Source organism: Ammospiza nelsoni, chromosome 14 (assembly GCF_027579445.1).
Source record: "Ammospiza nelsoni isolate bAmmNel1 chromosome 14, bAmmNel1.pri, whole genome shotgun sequence".
NCBI classification, from domain to species: domain Eukaryota; kingdom Metazoa; phylum Chordata; class Aves; order Passeriformes; family Passerellidae; genus Ammospiza; species Ammospiza nelsoni.
In genome coordinates, this window is record NC_080646.1 from 12,128,471 (window position 1) to 12,151,361 (window position 22,891).

The following is a 22,891-nucleotide window of genomic DNA, read 5'->3' on the forward strand; positions in this document are numbered from 1 at the left end:
ATGTTTTCTCTAGCAATGCATTAAGAGCACAGAAGCCACCTGGAAAAAAGCAAGATAAATCAGCATCTACCACTTCCTTCTTGGTTAATTTAATACATTTTCAACAGCAAGAAGCATGCAGACATTTTCATTTAAAAAAAAAAGTATGATTTCACTTTTCTGAACTGTAGATTACTATTATTTATAGATCAGGATTATATAGGTGAGTGAAGTGATCATACTCAGAAGTTTTTCATTTTCCAAAAATAGCTAACACTATTTGCCTCAGCATTTATAGTAATCTGGTAAAGGAAGTATCTTCCTTGCCAAGACAAAGTCTGAATTATAAAATGAAGGACAAACACAGCTCAGAAGGTGATGACTCATGACCAACACCATAATTCTGAACTTAAGCACTCTAAATTCCATACCTCCAAACCAAAAGGAAATGAAAAATACTCTCTTCCAGCTAAACCATGTGCTATAACTGTCTCTTACTTCTAAAATATACAACAGCTCTTCAAGTAACATCCCCACAGGGTACAAACCATAATTATTATTGTTATATCTTTAGGCAGCCAGTCAAGGACAAGTCCATTTTTACTGAGCTCTAGACTATAAGGTAGGCAAAGCTGGAGAAAAGTGTGGGGCACTGGATTGGTTCAAGTATGACATAACAAAATGAAGAGATGACATCAGACTTACCTGAAACACCACTCTGGACTTTTCCAAGAGGTAAGTTCTCATGTTAGCACCAATGATTCGATACCTCTTATCAAAGCCAATCTCAATGTATTTACCAAAGCGACTGCTGTTGTCATTCCTGGTAGTTTTGGCATTTCCAATAGACTGGGAAAAGGGAATATGGTAAAGGTTAAAGAGCTTGTAGAAATTAACACATCTATTTAATCACCTACATGGCTCATAAACATTTAACAACATTAATTGTGTTCTGGTTTAAAAATAGTCAAAAATCTAATGAAGGATGGTCTCTGCCTGGTCAGCAAGTTACATCAAAACAGTTATTTCATGAATATAAGATTGGGAGCTGATATTCCTAGCAATTCACTTCCACATAATCTAATTCTACAGCTAAAAATCCTTTATTGTTCTTAGAAGTCTTTCAAAAGGAAATAAAGAGTCTAACTGAAAGCTCACATACACAACGACTTCTTTCAAAGACAATAAAACTGTAAGAATTATTTCACCTGTATATATTTGTATGTGTTGGTGTATATATACATCTACAGTACTTGCAGCTTTTGAAAGTCTACCTGCTACAAACCCACAGCCCACTCTGTTCTGCCTAACAGTTTATCATTACTAATACTCTCTAATCACTACATTTCCAAACTATTTCTGCAAACATAACATTTAAAAATATTTACTGTGTGCCTAAGCATAATCTAAAAATTAACGTGCATAGACTCATGTCATGTGAAACTGAACCCTTTCCACAGCAGCTTGGTTACTGCCCCAGAGACAGCCCTGGATGCTGCCCTGCCTCATCTGGACTTTCTCAGATTAATTCAACACAGCTCCACACACAACAAACAATTCCTTGTGCATTTCCTCTATATTACATAATAAATAATGACTGTGGATCCTCCATGGTGCAATTCTGCCTTACCTCCTCAGAACCGGGGTTCACCCCACAGCAGGTACCAGCTGGACACATCAGAACTGAAGGCACGCAAATCACAACACACTGCACTCCAAACAAAAGCATTTTCTCTTCTCAATCAGATGAGAAATTCACCTTCTAAAAAATTCCTAAAGCTATCTCTGTATTAACAGGAATGGCATTTGGAATGTCTGAGATGCAGCACACTGCCCCTCATCACAGGGCACTGTGTGCATTACTAAGCCCCAAGTGCATCACTGTATCTGTGTCCAAATTCCCCAGTCCACACAGCCATCCCCTGGAGCTCTGTACTGAAATAAACCTCAGACAAACAAATGAGAGCAAGCAGCACTGCTGAGAATCCCAGATCTGCAGGCAGGAGGGCAGTGGATGGGTCAGTGCCAGCTGGTGCAGCCCGGCCAGGGGGACTGGGGTGTCAGAAACGCCACGGGAGCAGCAGCAGCACGGACACCCAGCAGGGCAGGTGCCAGAGTGGGCATCAGATGGAAAAAGGATCTAGGAACAAATTCCATCTCTGCACTACTAAGAAACACCAAACTCATTCAAACTGAATGTACTCTAACCGCACTCCTGCATTTTTTTTGAAAGAAGAAAATGATTGCTACTGTGATATACTTTGTTTTTGTTGGTAGCAATACAATACTATAATATTTCAGAAACCAATTATTCCTTTGAAAGGTATTACTGATAAAAACAAAGTCTTTGGGATTATCAGATTGCTTACCTGAATACATACAAAGCTGTACTATTTGCAGAGCTATAGAGGGTAACAAAGAATGAGAGGCAGGAAATGACATAAAAGGTGTGTTTTAAGACTTATTGATTTCCACATTTGCAAAAGGAAAACAGTATATAGTTATTGACTACAAAAGTAGTCAAATAGTTGCTAGAAATGTATAGTTACCTCTTGACATTACTGAGTATTTAGTAGGCTAATGTGATGGTTGCTCCTAAAACACTGATGTTTAGGATGTCCAAACAGAAATTTAAAAATTAAATAGCCTTCTGCTCCTAAGATTTTACAGCCAGCTCAGCAAATGAGGAGTTTCCAGTTTCTAAAATGAAGCACTCATTTTCTTCCTCAAATATATGGGTTAATTTGTGTTTCTACTGATTAATCAACTGAAGAATTCAAAACATTAATTATGCTATCATAAGAATTTGTCTCAACAGCAAATTTTACAACACTCACTCTAAAGGCAATTTAAAGTTCAAGTGTTGGAAGTTAAAAAGATAACTTTTGTCCAATTATAATAATCTTTAAAGCAACTGAAATATATATTTAGATATACCCATATTCACAAAATTGTTATCCCTAGAAAATAAAAATAAAGCACCCCCACTGATTTTAGTGGAAGCTCTTTTAGTCCACAGTTTAAACCTCCTTGCTTTTGGAAATTAATTCAGATAATTAGCGGTGAGCTGATGGCCCCTGACTGGGAGGTGGGGCCCAAGGGCTGAGAGAGCAGGATGTTTGCTTTGGGCTTTGGGACCAAACAGAAGGGGTGCAGGGAAACCTGCAGAGCTTGTGTTCCACAGGGCTGTCACTGCAGGCTGATGGGAGCACACCTGGTGCCACTGCTGTGCTGGCCAGGGCAGGGCAGGGCAGGAGGGGCTCAGCACCTGCTCCCATCAGCCACACACGGGGCTCAGCATGGCCCTGGGTGGGATGTGGCACCTCCTGCAATCCCTGCAGCACTGCAAGGGAGCCCTGGCTGGGATGTGGCCCCTCCTGCAATCCCTGCAGCACTGCAAGGGAGCCCTGGCTGGGATGTGGCATCTCCTGCAATCACTGCTCCAGCTCACCCTGCCCCACTGCCACTGCTCCCTGGGGCAGCTGCAGCTCCTTGGCTTCCTCCCACGGCTGGACCTTTGGGTGAGTCCCTGCCCAGCACAGCACAGCTTGTTTCACCCCACAGAAGGAATTTCCACACAGCACCACAAACCAGGCAGCATTACCTTGTGACAGACACACACAATGTGATGGGGCAGCTATAGTTTGAGTATCATGAACTCCTCATGCCAGGAGGAAAGGAGGAATAAAACACAGGTCATTTTTAAAAATACCTGAGGAAAAAAACAATGGCAGCATTTTGCATTTCACATTTCACTGCATGCACTCTATTTACTCATGATCTTCCACACTGCAGAGATGCCCAACATCTACCAAAGCATGACCATGTGTGTGCCTATGGACAGAGCTACTTCCCTCCAGAAATTCCCCCCAAAACTTTCTCTCTGATGAATCATTTCTTAACAGAGTTCCTTAATTTCAGAGCCACAACCTGAAACCACATATGTAGGCAAAGACATGAGAAACCATTCAGATAAGTCTAAGAAATCTTTTCTGCTTGCTGTGATATCAGAATTAGTGTCTCCTGAGCTTCCCAGAGAACAGAAGCCCTTAAGCAGGAGGAATTGTACACGTAGTGTGTTGTCTCAAAGTCTATTGCTAGCACCTGCCCTCCAAACCCTTGGGACTTTACTACAGGTGGTTACAACAATTTCCAGAACAGAAACATGAGTCTGAGCTAATTATAGCAAAATTATGTCTTCCAATATGTTTTTTCCCTCTGAAAGAAATGGTGTGCATCCCATGCAACTTTGTTTCCGCAGTCTCTCTTTTCTAATTTTATTTCCTGAAATTCAACATTTGCTTTACTTCCTTTCAGAGTACAATCCACTGTGTGATGTACATATCTGGTGGGTAAGACCAACAGCTTTATCCTCTTTGGATACACACAAAACCAGTCTTCTCCAATTGCATTTGGCCAGCAGGCTGGGAACTACCAGTTACAAAGCTGAAGAGACTCAAAGCAGTATTCACATTAAAATTACTTGATGTGAAATATGTTAGCAATATTGAAATACTACCTCCCACCTTCTCTCAGTCTTTCATAAATGAGCAACTCCTTGTAAATGGATTAGACACAAAATTGGAATGTATATTTAGAAATGTTTTTAGGAAGCATGGACTGCTCTCTATTGAATGTTTGTCCCAGTACTGGCAGCAGTCTCTTACCTCCATGATGGGGTTGGAGGCCAAGACCTTCTCCTCGACGTTGGCTTCACTGGCAGACCCGCTGACCGTGGCAAAGTACCTCATGGCATACTTGGCAGAGACAGTCTTGCCAGCTCCAGACTCCCCACTGACGATGATGGACTGATTCCTCTCATCCCTGGAACACAAATTCACGTTAATTCCCAGCTGCTCTCTCACTACCTGCCCCTGCAGCTACTCCTACCCACAGTCTGTGGCACAGGCTCCACTGCATTGTCAGTGGTCATTAGCAAAGGCCATGAATGCCATCTGACAGAGGGAGGAATCAACAGCAGGGTCAGCCACAGAAACCTTTGGTCCCTCTGCTCTCATCACCAGCTTATCCCAGAATTGTTCTGAATCTGAAAGGCTGTTCAGGACAGAGGTAGCAGCTCTGGAGCTAAGACAGTGCCTTCATTGAGGGAAAAATTCTTCTATTGTAAAAAAGAATAATTTCCATTTGGTTCTAAAATAATTTTCTCTCAACTCACAGAGAACTCTGTGCATAAACCCAACTATGAGTAAACAACACACTACAAAACACAGAAATTAACATTAATAGAGCCTGAAACTTTTAAAATAAAGACCATATGTGCTTTACAAAGCTTTTACGTTTTCAAAGCAAATGAAATTTTAAAAAAAGGTAGTTTGAAGTATTCCTATGAGTTGGTTAAGTTTAATCCTATTTTCCACACTAACATGAAAAGAAGCAAAAAGAGGAATAAAACTTCCCCCCAAAGCTTTACAGAGCTGGGGCTGGAACAGAGAGAGCACAGCCCAGGTACAGAGCAGGCTGTACAGCCCAGGAGCTGTGAATGACATTTCAGACAGCACAGGGGCCACCAAGCAGGGTGTGCAGGGAGCTCTGTGTGCCTGGGATGGCTTGCAGTAACAATAAAGATTTCCAGATGGAAAATGAAGAAGAAACCCTCTTGTTTCTTCCCCATTCCCCCTCCCAGAGTTCACTTGTGGCAGTCAGAGGTGTGTGGGAGAGAGCCTGTGGCTCAGGAAGCTGCAGGAGTTTTATGGATCCTCCTGCTCAAAGAGAGCAGGATGCAGGAGAAATCCAAGAAAATGCCTAAAAATGCACTTTTAAATGGGACAAGTGGTGGCAAACAAGACAGTTCCTGTAGTGAGTCAAAACCAACCACTTCTTCATAGGATTGGCACCATTCTCTCTTTTTTCCTCCTGTGCTCTTTGAAATAGAAAAAAGAAAACCACATGCCATTTGAAAATATGAAACTTCTGATCTGATTGCAGAGACTGCTTAACACAGGAGATAGGCAACAACATCACAAGCTTTTCATTTGTAGATCACCAGCTGTTTGATGCATTAAATATCATTAAATATCTGAATTCTAAGGAAGCTCTATGAAATGAATCCTCTGATGGTTGAGATTTTTCAGTTCCCAAAGTACAAAAAGCTTTCAGAAAACCAAGGAACGCAGACTCACTCAGACTTCTGACAAAACTGTCAATAAAAAACAAGCTCTTTTGCCAAGAAAAGCCATGGAAATAAAGGTGTCTCATTCTCACTGTCACATTCCTGAAGGACACGTGTGGGAGCATGGAAAACACACACTGGTTTTGCAGTCCTTAGTCTCTTCTCAGGAGTTCCACTTTTACAAAGACAGTAATGAAAAAATGAGTTTGAAATAATGCCTCCTTACCAATACTGTTGCTAATTAGCCAGAGTTTCCTTCCCCCATGTCATAAGACATGAAGAGTTCTCTTCTCCTTAGCACACACTCGTGTACCCAGGAATAAGGGATCATTATTTCATTCCTGTCTGAGTCCATACACACATCCACATTGCACCATTGCCCTGGAGAAGAGAGGCTTTGCTCTGTGTGTCTGCATACATTGCTGCTATCCCTTGTCAGAGACATCTTTTATGAAAAATCCTTTCTTTAGGATTTTTCCTCCTGAGAAGCTGAGAGGCCTCAGGAACAAAATGTAAACAATGATTATCTGCTGCTGTGGAATGCAACAGGTGGATCTGTGACTGGCCCATGTTGGATGTTTGTAATTAGTGGCCAATCACAGTCAGCTGGCTCAGACAGAGAGCCACACCACAAACTTTTGTTATCATTCTTTGCTATTCTATTCTTAGCTAGCCTTCTCATGAAATCCTTTCTTCTATTCTTTTAGTATAGTTTTAATGTAATATATATTACAAAATAATAAATCAAGCCTTCTGAAACATGGAGTCAGGACCTCATCTCTTCCCTCATCCTCAGACTCCTGTGAACACTGTCACAGTCCCTGCTGCAGGGACTCTGTGTGTGTGTGAGCTGCACACATTGCTGCTGTCCCTGCTGCAGGGACTCTGCACACATTGCTGCTGTCCCTCTGCAGGGACTGTGTGTGTGAGCTGCACACATTGCTGCTGTCCCTGCTGCAGGGACTGTGTGTGTGTGTGCGCACATTGCTGCTGTCCCTCCTGCAGGGACTGTGTGTGTGTGTGTGTGTGTGCACACATTGCTGCTGTCCCTGCTGCAGGGACTGTGTGTGTGAGCTGCACACATTGCTGCTGTCCCTGCTGCAGGGACTCTGTGTGTGTGTGTGCACACATTGCTGCTGTCCCTCCTGCAGGGACTCTGTGTGTGTGTGTGTGTGTGTGCACACATTGCTGCTGTCCCTCCTGCAGGGACTCTGTGTGTGTGTGTGTGTGAGCTGCACACATTGCTGCTGTCCCTCTGCAGGGACTCTGTGTGTGTGTGTGTGTGTGTGTGCACACATTGCTGCTGTCCCTCTGCAGGGACTCTGTGTGTGTGTGTGTGTGTGAGCTGCACACATTGCTGCTGTCCCTCTGCAGGGACTCTGTGTGTGTGTGTGTGTGTGAGCTGCACACATTGCTGCTGTCCCTCTGCAGGGACTCTGTGTGTGTGTGTGTGTGTGTGTGAGCTGCACACATTGCTGCTGTCCCTCTGCAGGGACTCTGTGTGTGTGTGTGTGTGTGTGCACACATTGCTGCTGTCCCTCTGCAGGGACTGTGTGTGTGTGAGCTGCACACATTGCTGCTGTCCCTCTGCAGGGACTCTGTGTGTGTGTGTGTGTGAGCTGCACACATTGCTGCTGTCCCTCTGCAGGGACTCTGTGTGTGTGTGTGCACACATTGCTGCTGTCCCTCTGCAGGGACTCTGTGTGTGTGTGTGTGTGTGCACACATTGCTGCTGTCCCTCTGCAGGGACTGTGTGTGTGTGTGCACACATTGCTGCTGTCCCTCTGCAGGGACTGTGTGTGTGTGTGCACACATTGCTGCTGTCCCTCTGCAGGACTCTGTGGCTGCAGCAGGCACCAGGGCACACAAAGGGCTCCTCAGTGTCTGCAGCAGTGCCCTCCATCCACACTCAGGGCTGCTCTTGTCTCCCCCAGTACATTAATCCATTGTTCTGCTTTAACACACTGCACTGGCCATCCTCTAGTGTATTATTCTTTGTGCTGCTTGCCAGAGAGAAAGGAAAACACAACAAAACACCCCAGATCACACTGGAAGGGGAAAGGACAGTGCAGCACAGCCCAAAGAGCAGCAGGGGATGAGCTCTGCCTGCCACATCCCCTTGGAGAGGGTGCTCTGGTCCTGCCAGGCAGCTGTGCCACCTCAGAAAGCTCTTTAACATGATAAAACTTTAAAGAAAAAAGAAACCACCACATTTAAAAGGAAAATAACAAGTAAACTAGCATCAAAGCCCCTTTGGATGATGTATGAAATGCAGTGAGAATTTTTTTTTTATGATTTGGTATAAGCAGTGGTCTAAAGAATAGCATCTGTTTATGTCAAGTGAAATTTTCATATTCAGGGTGTGCTGAGAACAAAACAAAATTTAGAAGACCAAAACAAAGGGAAAAATGCCCAGAAAACAAAAGTGACACCACTGAAGTTCTTTCTCAGATATATACTACACCTTTAGAGTTATTTTTAGTTAAATCATTAACCCCTGACCTTTGACCTGACATTTTGAGTAATTAACATGTTGCCAGTCAGGAAAAAAAAGCTATAATTATAACTTTCATCCAATGAAACAAGTAAGTAGGGCAACAGCTTTATGTGACACCTCTTTGCAGCCAGATGCCACATTTTATGCAATATTTCATCTTCCTGCAGTGTTTTTCTTTGCATAAAACAAGTAAATAGATGATTTTAAAATTAAGATTACTTCTGAATGGAGGGAACATTTTAATTATGCTTTTGCCAACAGAAATGAGGAAAAGCAATCTGGGAGATGAGAGGTGGAGGAGTGCTCTTTCCCCCAAAGGCAGATAGCAATCAGACCCCAGCACACAAAACTACATCACTGTGATGCAATATTAAGCCAAATTATCTTGAAAAGATAAGACTGAAAATTGACTGGGAGCAATTCACCACTCATGGAAACACCACGTTATGTTCAGCATCACATTCAGCTTTTGCTCCTCTGAACAGCAGAAGAATAAAGGAATGACAGACTTACATTAAAAGTGCCATTTTAAGATGACAGACCCAGACATTTCACAAGCTGAAATGTGAAATGATGGGCTGGGGTTGCTTGCAGCAGCAGCAGAGGATTTGGTGCAGACCTCTGCTGTATAAATTCTCTCAGGCCTATACTTTGGGAATCATGGGAAGGTAACAGCTATTTCTTGATAAACACAAGAATGAGGACACACTATGCAACACCTAACTGGCAATTTAAGGCATTCTCTATCACAAAAAAATAATGCAGAACCATATTTCTGCATAGGCTGGTAACTTTTAAAGACAATTTCACTTTATCTACAAAATTTTGTTGACAGGCAGTATGTTTATGAGGAAATTCACTGTCAGGGTGCCAAAACTGAGAAGATTCAGCCTTACCTAGTTCCTGTAAGCTTGAGATTACAGCCTGCATAGCAACAGGGGCTTCTTGTGCTTGGAATAAACACTGCAAAATTTAACACTGAAGACAGCTTCTGCTCAAAGAAGGTTCAGCACTGAGGAAGAGAGTGCTGCAAACTGCCTTGAGATATCTCCCATACAGAAAAGGGTTTTGCAGATTATGAATGAAATAACAGCACACAAGAAACCAGCAAGTGGTTTTAAAAGCATCACCTTGCTCTCAAGAGGTGAAAAAACCCCGTTGTTGAGGACGTGCATGTATGTTAATGCAATGCTTTTAACAGCACTGGCTACTTTGAATTTTGTATTGTATAAAATGTGCAGTAGATGCTTTCAGAAGAGCTCAGGGTGGAGGAACTGCTCCTCTCATGAGGGCACAGCTATCAGATATATTGGAAACAAGAGCAACACTCACTGGGCACCTCCAATTTGTACAGAATGCTGCAACAACACTGAGTAACCATTGACAGCTCTCATTATCCAGGACAGCTTGTAACAATTTTAGTTGACCAAAGGAAAAATTGAGGCAAAAAAAGAAAAACCAGCGCAAGAATTGAAACCTCAAAGTTGCTAATATTTTTTCAAACAATTTTCAAATAATTTTCAAACAATTTTCATTCAAAATTGCACCCACTTAAGCTGCTTCCTACAAAACTCAAAATAGCTTACTGCTTCAAAGTCAGCACTTCCACAGCAAACTGTCCAAACAGATCAGGATAATCAAGACATACAGACTAAAAAATCCTTACAGATATCTCTGTTTACCTTCTTCCTCTGTACCAACTGAAAATCTCTCTCTGAAGCAGGAAAACTGAAAGTTAAAAACCTCTCTATCAATAAGCATTTCAGAGAGGATTAAAGAAGCCCAAAGCTTTTTTGAATCATCAAAACACAACACTTTTTTTGTGCTTTTTTTGCTTCCCATGGCTGATGCATCAGATGTATCACTTGATCTTGGCTTTCAGACTCATGACTCCACAGCAAATAATGTTAAATACATGTATATGAGCACACCCCCACACAAACATCAACTTGGGAAAACAAACACAAGGAATACAGAATTACTGACAACAAAAGGAACACAGAAATTATTGACATCAACCTCAATACTCCTGTCAATCCATTCATACCCAAGCTGCCAGCATCTCTCCCTGGACAAACTGTATCACTAACAGCTGATTTGGAAAGATTCTGATGTGGGCTTGGAAATGCCTGCCTGTGATGAACTACTTCAAAGCTGAATGGTCTCCATGTCACAACACAGATGAGCTTGGCAGAAAAGATCAGAGTGCAATATTCTTAATATATCAAGAAGAAAGCAAATAACAGGGCAATTTAATGAGAAGAACATTAGTGCTTAGGCTGCCTTTGATCCTAAACCATTTATGTTTGTTAACCTTGAGGACACTGCCAAGGTGCTGATGTTTCTAAGGAAGCTTCTTGTCAGGGTGATTTAAAGGCCACCACCTCCAGGAGATGATCTCTCCTCACTGCCTAAATGCTAAAAGGTTAATTAATTAAATCTCCTGGCTTTTATTTTTCCTCCTTTTTTTTTTCCTCCCCCTTGTGGAGCTGCTACTGCTTTATTCTTTTCTTTTGGAATAACACGTTTAGGTTACGAGTAAGGGCATCAACCCCATTGCACATAATTTCATTTTTTTAAACTCAAAACAGCACAGACTATTACTAAAGACCTGATGATGTGATCTTCAAAAACTAAAATCCCCTCCTGCTTCAGTGCAAATACACAATAAATATCTTTTATTTAGCAGTGAGAATTTGGTCTTTATCTCACTACTGTTCATCTACTGCAGTTCTGTGGTGATAAGATAGACGTGTAAGGCTGAAATTGCTTTACATTTTTAAAACAGTGAAATTTCAATGATGAAAATACCCCAAATAACTGCCAGGGAAGGAAGCTGTGACTCAGGGAACTCTTGGGAGAGATCCTGTTCTCACACACACACACCAGTACCAGTGTGTGTGCCTGGTACCACCAACACCAGTGTGCATCGTGCCCATCAAAGACAGAGAGGAGCTTAGTGCTTTCCATCCTGCAGCTGAACGATGGCAGCAGGAAATCCAACCTAAGAACATAACTTAAACACTAATAACATTGCTGAAAGGTCAGATGGGAGTTGCTCTGAAATGCTGGCAGGTTTGAAATCTTGCTGTTCTTCCATCAGTTGCAGCTTCTCTCAGAGACACAGGATTAACTAAGGACCAACAAAAACTTAGTTTAAGCTATGTTTCATGCTTTAGACCTTAAAGCATTTCCAAACCTCCCAAGGATACGTGTACATATATGCAGCTGACATGATTTAGTGTCTCCAGCAGTACAAACAAAACTCTGACCAAAATAAACATCCTATTTTTGCGATCAGTCTCTCAGCATCCCCATTGTATATTTGTGACAGCATATGACCAAAATAACCTGTACTATCTACAGTCAGAACATTCACAGATTTTTGACAGCGTGGCTTAAAAAATCATTTTAATAATGATAATTTCCCTCACCATGAGGCACTGGTAAGAAAGCCAAAATAAATGAAATTTACCCAATGCACTTAAAATAAATCAGTGTGAAAGTGCTAAATATCACTGCAACTTTATATATGTTACTTATTGGTGTTCCCAAATAACTTTGATCTGTGATTCCTATAACAGCAGTACTGCTAAGAATAGAAAAATACATCTAATACTGCACATATTCCAAACAGCTCATTCAGTCTTGGAATAATTGCCCACAGCAAAAATGTTGAACTCCTTTATTGTGAAACCCAGCAGAGTTCAGGTACCAATATACAGCCAAGAGTTCTCTGCAGCATTGAATGCTTTGTGAGCTTCACAGAAAGAATCTTGATTAACTCCTTAAGAAATTCAGGAAGGACCTTCCCAGCCCCAGCAGGCTGCAGGGACTGGCATCTCCCAAGGCAGGAGGGAGGATGCACAGCTGGCAAATGCAGGCAGAAGAACAAAGCACCAGAAACACAAATCCATGGTATAAGGTGAATAAGGATTTGCACAACTTGTCTGAAGGCTCACTAAATATGTCTGATTTCAATAAACACTGAAATAAACTGTGTTTCCTCAAATTACCAGGGATTGTAAACTTGAAACCAAACCATGGCCACATTATTTTTCCAGGACACTTTTTTCAGCACACAATGTGGCTTTAGAGTGACACAAGGATTTAGCTTTTTCTTGCAGACTATCCAGCCTGTGCTCTCCTCAAGAGCTGCCCTCCCAGTCCCCTGCCACAGTAGGTCCCAGGTTAATTTTTTGGGCAGCTGTGCTCCACTTTTCTGTGATGCTCCCACTGTTATAATTACTTGTTTTTCTAGGAGACCAAAATTGCTTCTCCGCTTATCTTAAAATACAGGGCAGCTGTAAAACCCACCATTGCTGGGAGGTTTAGCAGGAGTCAGTGCAATATATTTAGCTTCACCTTTGCCTAAGGGCAGAGCTGTGTGGCAGCAAACAAGGCTGTGCACGCTCAGCTGCACTCCTCCAGTGCAAAGGCCTTTGAAACCCAGCCCAGGGCAGGCAGCATCTGCTAGCAGCCATTATAAAACCTGGCAACTCTACAAACCCAGGATCTGCTTTTCAAACACAAGTAATTTAACTGTTCAATAAATAAATAAATAAACAAACAAGAATTCATTCAGCAGTTTTCTAATGCTCTTGGACTGATGGGAAGCAGCAGCAGCCAGCTCTGGGCTGCCTTCCTGGCACCTCTCACATCGAGGGCAGGAGGCAACAGCTTGTCCTTCATCAACCTTGCAAATAAACGATTTAATCTCAAAGTTCTTCACAGCCTTAAATAAATTCTGCTAGCCCCTGTTTCTGGATTTGGCTAGTGGCCCTCCAGAATGGCAAAGTTCCCCTGCTTTGTCCTCTTATTCTCCAACTGCTTCAAGCCCACACTCCACAAGCATCCCTTGCCATTTCCTCTGCAGCTGCTGAGCTGCTCTCCCTCACCTTCCCTGCAGCCAGGCAGACCTGGTAGGAGCTCTGCCTTCACCCTACTACCCTCACCCTGCACTTCCCAAGTTATTGTCCCTATTGCAGCGCTGTTGGAGCAGCAAGCACAGCTCCTTGCCCTTTGGAGCCACAGCACCATGGCGCTCCCAGTTCCAGAGCCTCCAAATTCACCTGCAGTGGCACATCCCAAAGGTGCAGCCTGACACACATCATTCCTTCTTTCCACCCTCCAAGGCTGGTGTGTGAATTCACATCTGTAAAACATCCAGAATGTGCTAGGATGATTACCAGAGGCTGAAGGGCTCTGAACCATTCTGTAGAGATGTGATGGGCAAGGAGCAAAAGAACACAGAAGAAAAAGGAAGTTACAAGTGCTTTGCCCAGAAGCAAGCACAGAAGAGCAGCCACATTTCTGTGTCTGTTCCACCTTCACAGGCTGCATCCATTGGTTTATTCTGACAGCCTGGATTCTAACATGCTCTGGCCTGACACATCCCAGCCTTCACAGATGCCACACATTAACAATTCAGAGAATTCTTCAGCTGCAACCCTGAGTCACAACAATTGCTCCTGACTAAGCAGTTAATTCTTAATTCCTTCTAAAAGCATTCACTTTTAATAAGCATGAAACATCAGTCCAATAAACCATGTTCTTTAATCTCGTTTCTAAATATATTTCCAGTTTAACTCGTTTTTTTTAAGCCTAACAGCATTTCTCACTGACATCTTCAGCTGCAGGAGAAGAGAGGATGTTCTGAGCACAGGCCAGTGACAGGAACCTCAGTGCCTGGCACCAACTCTGGGCTGATCCAGGCCTGGCCACAGCACACCACCTCTGCCTTGTCTGCTGTACAAGCAAAAATTGAGACTCCAGTACCAGAGGAGACAGGCTTTGGTAGGGCTTGTAAAGTGCCTGGAACACACGGAACCCTCAGTGACAGCAAATGTTATTAGGAATATATATTACCTGGCACAGAAACCCTTTAATGCTGCAGGAAAGGGAGGGCATGAAAAATGCAGCTCATTTGCTCATTTTTGTACACTGAAAGCATTGAACTGAGCTCCACTGTTAGTTACACACTCTATCCTCACATATTTTATTGTCAAGCTGGTGTCACCAAGTCACCAGCCACAGGACCAGGATTTCTGATTCAGGGGCTCAAAGCTCTGCTTTTGCCACCTTGGTGAACTCACCAAAGCTGCCCTCCCAATCCCCATGTCTGCTCCAACTTATAAAATGGAAGCAATTATGCTGATCCCTTCTCTCTCCCCAAGTAAAGAACTTTGGCATCTGCTCATCAAACATGCAATGCAAAGATGAAATAATATTATTATTCACAACCTGAATTCTCATGAGTTTGTTCCAGCTGCAAACTCAACCACTCCAAAACAGCCCAAGTTCTTAAGCATCTTTGCTTCTCTTCAACAACAGCTTGGTAAAAACATTCTGCAACACTCCCATAATCAGAAGATGTACCTTTTTTTTTTAATTAACAAAATGCACCACTTGCCATTATAATTACATCCAGGAAACACAGCTCTTGACTGTAAAAATGTCAGAAGGTGAAAAGATAATGAATTGTCAGTGACATCTCTGAACACACACACATGAGGAGACCTGAGGTCAGCACATGACAGATTGCACTCCAGAGTGCAGAGATGAGCCAGCACTCCACAACTGCTGCACCCAGGGATTAGGCAGAGGTCACTCCTGCAACAGCTCAGCAAAGCTCATTGCTACCAGCAGGACACCTCATGTGAGCTCCAGCTGTGAGCTACAAGCACCCTTAACCCTTCTGCTGCCTCAACACAATCACTGCTTGGGCAAGGAGCCCCTTATGTTACACCAGGCCGATTCCGCCATCTGCCTTCTTGTACCTGTAACACAACAACATGTCAGCTCCAAGTGTGGGAAGCTACTCCAAAATCACCTCATCAGAAAGGAAAACTTCCCTTTCCATCTAACCATAGGGGCCCAGAGATGCCACCTCTTTCCAAGGCAGATCTTTAACTCAAGGAGTCCTGTCATGGCCACAAGTGGAGTTTGGCCACTGTGTGCTTGTCCAGCACCCACCAGAGCAGGCTCTCATTCCACAACTAAATTCAGATCTGTTATAGGCTGTTAATCATCCCTGCCATGATTCTGCCACGGGAAAACACAGTATCCATGTATCAGACACTCAGAAGCAAAGCAGCAGCTGATCAAATGTGCATTTTTATAAGAGGATATCATCTTGGGATGCCTGGGATAACTGGAGACTGTCAGTAAAGATGCTTTCAGAACACCCACTCAACAGCTCACCAAGCTTCCTTTTGAACAAGAAGTGATAGAAAAATATCTTCCTGTAGGTGAAAGCCATCAGACACACACAGAAGAGCTGACAAAACAGAGAGGCAGCCTGCTTATTAAAGGCAATTTAATAAAAAAGCTACACAGTACCACTAAATAAATCACTATACTTTGACCAAATAGAAAAAGCAAAACTTTGGAAATTGATGCTTTAAACGCTGTTGTTTTCCATGCTGGCATTCATTAAGGTTTATATGGATCTCATCAGTATGCAATTCTGTTTGCAGAGGTTACTTTCAACTTAAATGATGCTAGACAACTTCACTAATTAATCAGAAGAAAATCTCAAAGTTAATTTATTAAATTGAATTTGCTGTATCTGCCATCAACCACAAGTAGGATGGAACAAATCAGACCAAGAAAGTGCTGATAAAAAAATACATTATCTTATTTACTGCAATATACCATCACTAGGCAGGGGAAAGAATCCTGTGAAGGAGTGATTTTTCCCTAATAGTGTTAGGGAACTGATAATCATAAGTCTCATACATTAATGAAATTCTTAACAGTTTCAAGAGTATAATCATCAACATCTTACTGCAAACCATAGAGTTAAAAATGTATTGAATATTCTATGGAATATTACAAAGAAAATGAGATGCACCTGCTGAAGGTTGTGATTCCTACAGAAGTTGCAATTGAAAATAAAAAATAAAATGTTTGGCAACTGAAGCTTTGCTTCAATTTTCATAGTTACTACAGAGGGGTAACTGAAGACTGAATTTGGGTTTTGTTAACAATTTGGAAAGACTGACATACAAAAGTGGCGTGCATTGCAGCTCAAAGGAATCAACATATGCAAACACCCACATGCTGGCATTGAGGTTCATATTTCTGGGACAAAAATAATATTCTTAAATAATGATTTTCTTCCTTCTACGCCACTCATCTGCCTTAACCAGCCCCAAGCCTGTAATATTCACTCCAATGGAGTGAGGAATCCATGGACAGTACACTGCCATGGCTGAGCAGAGCCCTGAGGGCAGGTCCCAGCTCTCCACAGAAGCACAGCTGGTCAGAGCTGCACCTACAGAACCTCTCTGCACAAAAACCACATGGACACATCCCCAGCAGAATGACCCTGTAAATTAACACGTGGAGAGTCCTTGGACAGAGCAGGAGATCTGCTCCAAACCCTCACAAACCCAAACCAACAGAGTTACTGCTGAGCATGGAGCACTCAGAGCCCTAAGCCCAGCACACTTTAAGTGCAGCTGTAAAACTGGATCAGTGCTTATTTTAGGCACAGCAGAGCAAAGGTGTCTGAAACAAAGCTGTCAGTCTGGGCAGAGCAGCAGCAGGAGATGGAGAGAGAGAAGGAAACAGGTACAAAGACACAGATGACAGGGGAGGAAGAGAAGGAAAAGGGGAAAAGGAAAGAAATAATAATCCAAAATGAGATTGGTCTGAAGAGCTGTGCATGTTTTCCTGCACTGAAAAAGACAAGAAGCCACCAAGCAGACAGTACCCATTGATTTTACTGAAGGCCTTGGGTAAAGATGAGCCATGCTCCCCTCACTAACCCTGCACTGGAAACTGGCGACAGAAGTGCTGTAGGAAGAGCAAATAAAGAGGCTGAAACAGGCCCAGCACTTCCAGCAGCACGTACCCATCACTTGGCTCCCACTCAGCAGGAAATGCCACATGCAAAGGAATCTTTATGTGCAAAGGAATCTTTATGTGCTGCCTTACACTGCAATCAACCCCAAGCAATTGCTGTGCATCATTTCCCTGCACAAACCAGATGTGAGCTCCATCCCTGTCACTCCAGTGGGCAACATTTTTGCACTGTATTTTTTCTGAAAGCACAATGCAAATATTTAATCACTGGCTTTCCAGATTTCTGCCATGGGGCTTCTCTTTGGCTGAAGAAGGCTCCAGAGATCATTTAGTTAACCATGCACATAGATGGAGTTTCTCAGCTGCAGCAGATGAAGCAATGAAGCTGGAAAGAACAAACTCTAAATCACTAAATTATAAATTAACAAGATGACCTAAGGAGTAAATATTTAGAAGAGCTCACTGAAGCCTTAAGGATAGGAGCATCATGACTAATTATTCCAGTGATCATTTAAAAATTGAGTTAGGAAAGATCAGAAACAAGAGAAAAATAAATCTCACCAATTATACACATAAATGCAGATTAATGCCATATGACTAGCTACCACATGAATATGCAATGCACTTATTAAAATGTTAATACAGCATCGCAGACAACCTGATTTTCATTTTTAAATAGTCAGCTGTAGAAATGCAAAACTGGAGTTCTTTTTCTCTGACTTAATTCAGAAGTAAAGGTGACTTGTTCAGAGTATAAAAAACACCAGTGAAGTTAAAGGGTGGGATTTAGTAATTTGTAAGCAGCAATAGAAAACTAAATTCAATGACCAAAACTGGTGTGTTGTAATGACAGAAAAAGTTCTTAAAAACAAGGCCAAAAAATCCCCAAATAAATAAAAAAGGAAATAAACATTGAAAAGCTAAAACAATTAAATTGTTACTTCAGTGCAGAGATTTTTTTTCAGTTGCATTGTGTGCCCAGATTTCATTTTGCAACTACGAAAGCACCGTCAGTCATAAAAGAATAACAAATTGTTTATAACAGACACACATAAAGTAATTAATTAAATAACTCAGAAGGCTTATTTAAGCTAATCTCCATAGTCATATAATTTCTCATCATTTGTTTCAAAAAGGAACTCCTACCACCTCCTGTTTGTTGTTATTCAGGACAGCAGAAGTGCCGGAGGCTGCAGCAGAGCTGAAGGTAATTAACGCAAGGAGGAAACGCCACAGAGGAAACTCCAGCCAAAATCTCAGCCCCCCAGTCTGCCCAGCAGCAGGGAATGGCAGGGCTGGCAGGCAGACATGGCCATGGCACAGGCACACAGAGCACAGGGGATCAGCAATACCAGCACCAGGAGGGGATAAGCCCAGTCAGGGGTTAGAGCCAGCCAGGGCAGACAGATCCCCCTCCAGCCTCCTAATTCCCCTGGTTAATGTTAAGAATGAAAATTCTGTGAATTTGGATGACAGCCATCACTGACTATAATTTCAGACCACTGTACCAAGCCTCAGACACAAAATAAGGCTAATAAAGTTTTATTTTGTACAGCTTTTACAGGGACTTGAGAACCAAGTGTGTTTAAAACAGCAGTGATGAAGGAGACATGAGGAAGATGTGACTATCGTAACACACAGTTTTGCCTTTGTATTTCCACACCAGATTATAGATCTATTTCTGAGCAGAAAGGAAGTAAGGCAGATATCTCTGCAGTTCAACAGTGTGGGTGTAGAGCTGTCCTGGTTTCAGCTAGAATAGAGGCAAATTTCTTCCTGGCAGCTGGTGCAGTGCTGCACTTTGGAGTTGTGGGATAACGCTGACAGCCAGTGACACCTTGGCTGGTGCTGAGAGTGCTCACCTGCAGCCAGGGGCTGGTCAGAGCCTCTGAGCAGGTGCACGGGGAGCTGGGAGGGAGCACAGCCAGGACAGCTGAGCCCACCTGGCCAGGGCATTTTCCACACCCAGGAACATCATGCCCAGGATACAAACTGGGGCTGATGGCTGCCTGGGGAATGGCTGGGCATTGGTCAGCAGCTGGGGAGCAATTTTACTGTGCATCACTTCTTTTTCTTGGGTCTTAGCCCCTTTCTCTCTTTCCTTTTCATTGCTTGTACTGTTGTTGCTATTATTTTATATTATTTTACTTTATTTTGATTATTAACATGTTCTTATCTCAACCCATGAGCTTCTCTTCCCCATCCCAGGGAGGGAGGGAGGGAGGGAATAAGCAAGTGGCTGCATGGTACTGAGTTGCTGGCTGGAGTTAAACCAAGATAAGGGTATTTTTGAAACACTGGCTCTTTTGCAATTACCCTAAGTCATGAAACGTTGCACTGAACTGTTTTCTTTTGAAATTATCTATTACCTGGGTATTGCAGATCACTGTATTCAGACGTGCATGTGACAAACACTTTATCCATTCCATTAATTTTATCCATTCTATCCCTCCACTAGTCTAGTTCTTAAGACTCTTAAATGAATGGATAGCTGACTTCAAACATGAAGATTTTATAATTTTCAACCCACTCCCCACTTGCCTACCTAACCTGCAGCATAGCTTAAGGGCCAGCACAAATAATCCAGAGATGTTTCAGTGTTTTGCTTGATTAATTTGATCATGAGCTGTATTGCCAACAAGGAAAGCTATAACAACAGCTTGAAGCTAACCAGCGAGGATAGCAGGAGCATCCTGCTAACAAAAGAGCACACAGCAGCCCAAAAGCCCTTTATCCTAGAAATGCACTATTTCAAATGAAATATTTCAACAGCTCCCCTAACTGCAGGCCCTTGGGGGCCAAGGGGAAGAAGTTCCTGCTAACCACTGCCCTTGGGTGACAAGCTCATTTTGATGCAACATCCAACAGAATGAGGATTTCCTGCACAGCTGTTGCAGTGTCCTTAGAGACTCAGTTTCCAGGCACTCTTTGCAATCCTCCCTCTGCTCCCTCTTAATTCCAGTCAACAACAACCACAGGCAGATTACATAGCTGGGACATTACTGACACAGCCAGGAGCCCATAATAGCACTCATAAGACCTGTGATTTCTTTTCTCTTGTCAGTATCACACACAAGCACAAAAGAGCTGAGAACCTGGCCCTTTTCTCTCTAATAATCCACTGACAACTAAAAAATCTCTTTATTTTGGTAATCAAATAAAAAAAAAATCATATAAAGCACAGGGCTAATTTTAGACCTAAATACTGACAAAATCTGTGGTAATTCCTGCTAAGTGTCAGTGGCCATGATCTCCACAGCATTTTATAAAGCTTTACTGTTCATTAACTTAAGCAACTCTTCCCCTTGTGAAATGTACTAAAACACTAGATAAAAGACAGACATTGTAAAATATTTCACAAGCTATAAATTAAAGAGAAGAGCATCAGCCAGAAACTTTGTTTTATTCCTTTGAGAAAAACAGTGACTTCAGGACTCTGGTCTACAAACCTGGCCATCTGCTTGTATGCCTCCTCAGCCACTGCAAAGATGTGTGGGTCCATATCCCCCATGTTCTGGCCACTGTAGGCATTGATGATGTCTTCTCCATAGATAGGCAGTTGTTCATAAGGATTTATGGCCACTAAAACAATACCTGCAAAGGAAATTAAACAAAAAGAATTAATAATAGTTGTTTAAAAAAAAAAAACAAACCCTAGCAAAAATGGTTTTAACATCAAGTATTGTTCTAATCTTTCTAAAAATGTAAAGAATAAGGATCTGATATTACTGACTTCAACAGAGATTTATTCTGAATATAGTTCTGCACACACAAAGTACCATGAGTTTACTTCCACCCTGCTTTGGTAAACACATCAGGGACAACTTTTTACCTTTTCTAGCTGCCTTTTCTAAAGCTATCATGCACAATCCAAAGAGATTCAGAATGTGCAGACTTGAAATACTGCAGTGCAGTAACCCAATGAAAGTGCATTGTATTTCCCTGTGTTTTACTCTGAATTACCAGTGACACTGTAATTTGTGAAGTGTAACTGCTGGGTGCTCTCACTGCCTGCCAGTTTGGGTACGTGCAGTGTGTTAATCCTCCAGCTGTTGTGAAAGAATGACATCCTCAGTTTTTGTAATAAGCAACAATGTAGAGACACAGTGTAATTTGGATTCCAGGGCACCTCTGCCAATCAGGCAGGACAACCTCCTGGTCAAAGGCATCAAAAACCAAACGGTAGATGTATTTCATAGGGCTGACACAGAGCAGCACCCAGTCAGGAAATTAGGCAATTATAGCCCTAGAAGGCACTAGAACATCCTCATCTGATATAGCTGAGCTTGTACTCACACCTCCCATTTCCTAGTTTTTCCCCATCGATTAAACACATATCTGGTTTTTTAATACAACTCATCACTACAGCCCTTCTAAATTCATGCCATTCTTTAACTCTCCCTGCACAGGAAAAATTCAGCCTTACTCTTTACAAACTTCCTTGCCACAAACAGTGAGACCTCAAATGTTTTTGAGACAATCCTCTTTTTCATGAGAAATGAGGATTGCTCTACCCACAGGGATAATCTGACAAAGCTCCCTTATAACTTTCTCTCCTGCAGCATTTACAAAAGGCAGGGAAAGTTTATTTGCTGTGTGCAAGGGTGGAAACACTGACCAGTGAGAGCCAGCTGTGCCATGCACACTGTGCCCCCTGGACAAGGTGCTAAGGGGAAAAAAACAAACCCTCTAATTTTAACTGTGGACATTTTAAAACCAGAATTTCTTCATTTGGTGCCTAAGAGTGGCAACGCAGCTGCAGATGGCTGCACAGTGACTGCACCAAGCATGCCTGGACAATCCATCCCTGAAGAACCTGCTTCAGGAGCGTTTCCATGGCACTCAACTTGCTTCTAAATTTACTCTGAAATTCACTCTTACACACACGGACTTCCTCAGTGCTGAGCCCAGCTCTCTGCAGATTACAGTCTGGTGATGCCTATCTAAGAAATTTTCCATGGAAAAGCTGGGAGAAGGGAAATGAAAGCATCTACAGTCTGGCACTGCTGGGAGCATCAACCCATTTTTAAACCCTTTCATGCATCTACAGATCAAGCACAAACCATAGCAAAAACATGAAACGAGAGGATATGTTTTAGGGAGAGATCTGAGGCCTTGATCTATTTCCTCAAACACACAGCAAGTTTTATGCCTTGACACACCCATGTGAGGAGGGTTGGTGTTTTTCCATCAGCCACAACTTGAAATGACTCAGGAGCTCCAGTGAAAAATCTCTATAAACATTCCTGCCAAGTTCTAATGCTGTAATGATGAACCAAAAAAATCAGAGTGGGGGTTAGGGACAGAAGTGGCCTCAGTACTACAGGACTCGAGGAATATTTTGTATGTCAATTTTTAATATCTGCCCTTAGAAAAAGCAGTAAAAAGTGAAATACAGCACACCACCAAGCTGAGCCTCTCAGGCCTGCAAGTCTCTTCAAAGACATTACAAAAATCTGTGTGAGACTTCTGAC

The 22,891-nt window shown here is 42.4% G+C and overlaps 1 protein-coding gene across 3 annotated transcripts in view; it reads right to left on the minus strand.

Moving 5' to 3' along the window:
* MYO5A (myosin VA) overlaps positions 1-22,891 on the minus strand; it is a 98,848-nt gene that overhangs the window by 50,307 nt on the left and 25,650 nt on the right. For all 3 annotated transcript variants that reach the window (XM_059482578.1, XM_059482576.1, XM_059482577.1), the window contains exons 4-6: positions 20,867-21,011; positions 4,647-4,803; positions 685-828 (exon numbers count right to left, since the gene is read on the minus strand). In XM_059482578.1, the coding sequence (XP_059338561.1) occupies positions 685-828; positions 4,647-4,803; positions 20,867-21,011 (446 nt within the window). The remainder of the gene's footprint in view (positions 1-684; positions 829-4,646; positions 4,804-20,866; positions 21,012-22,891) is intronic.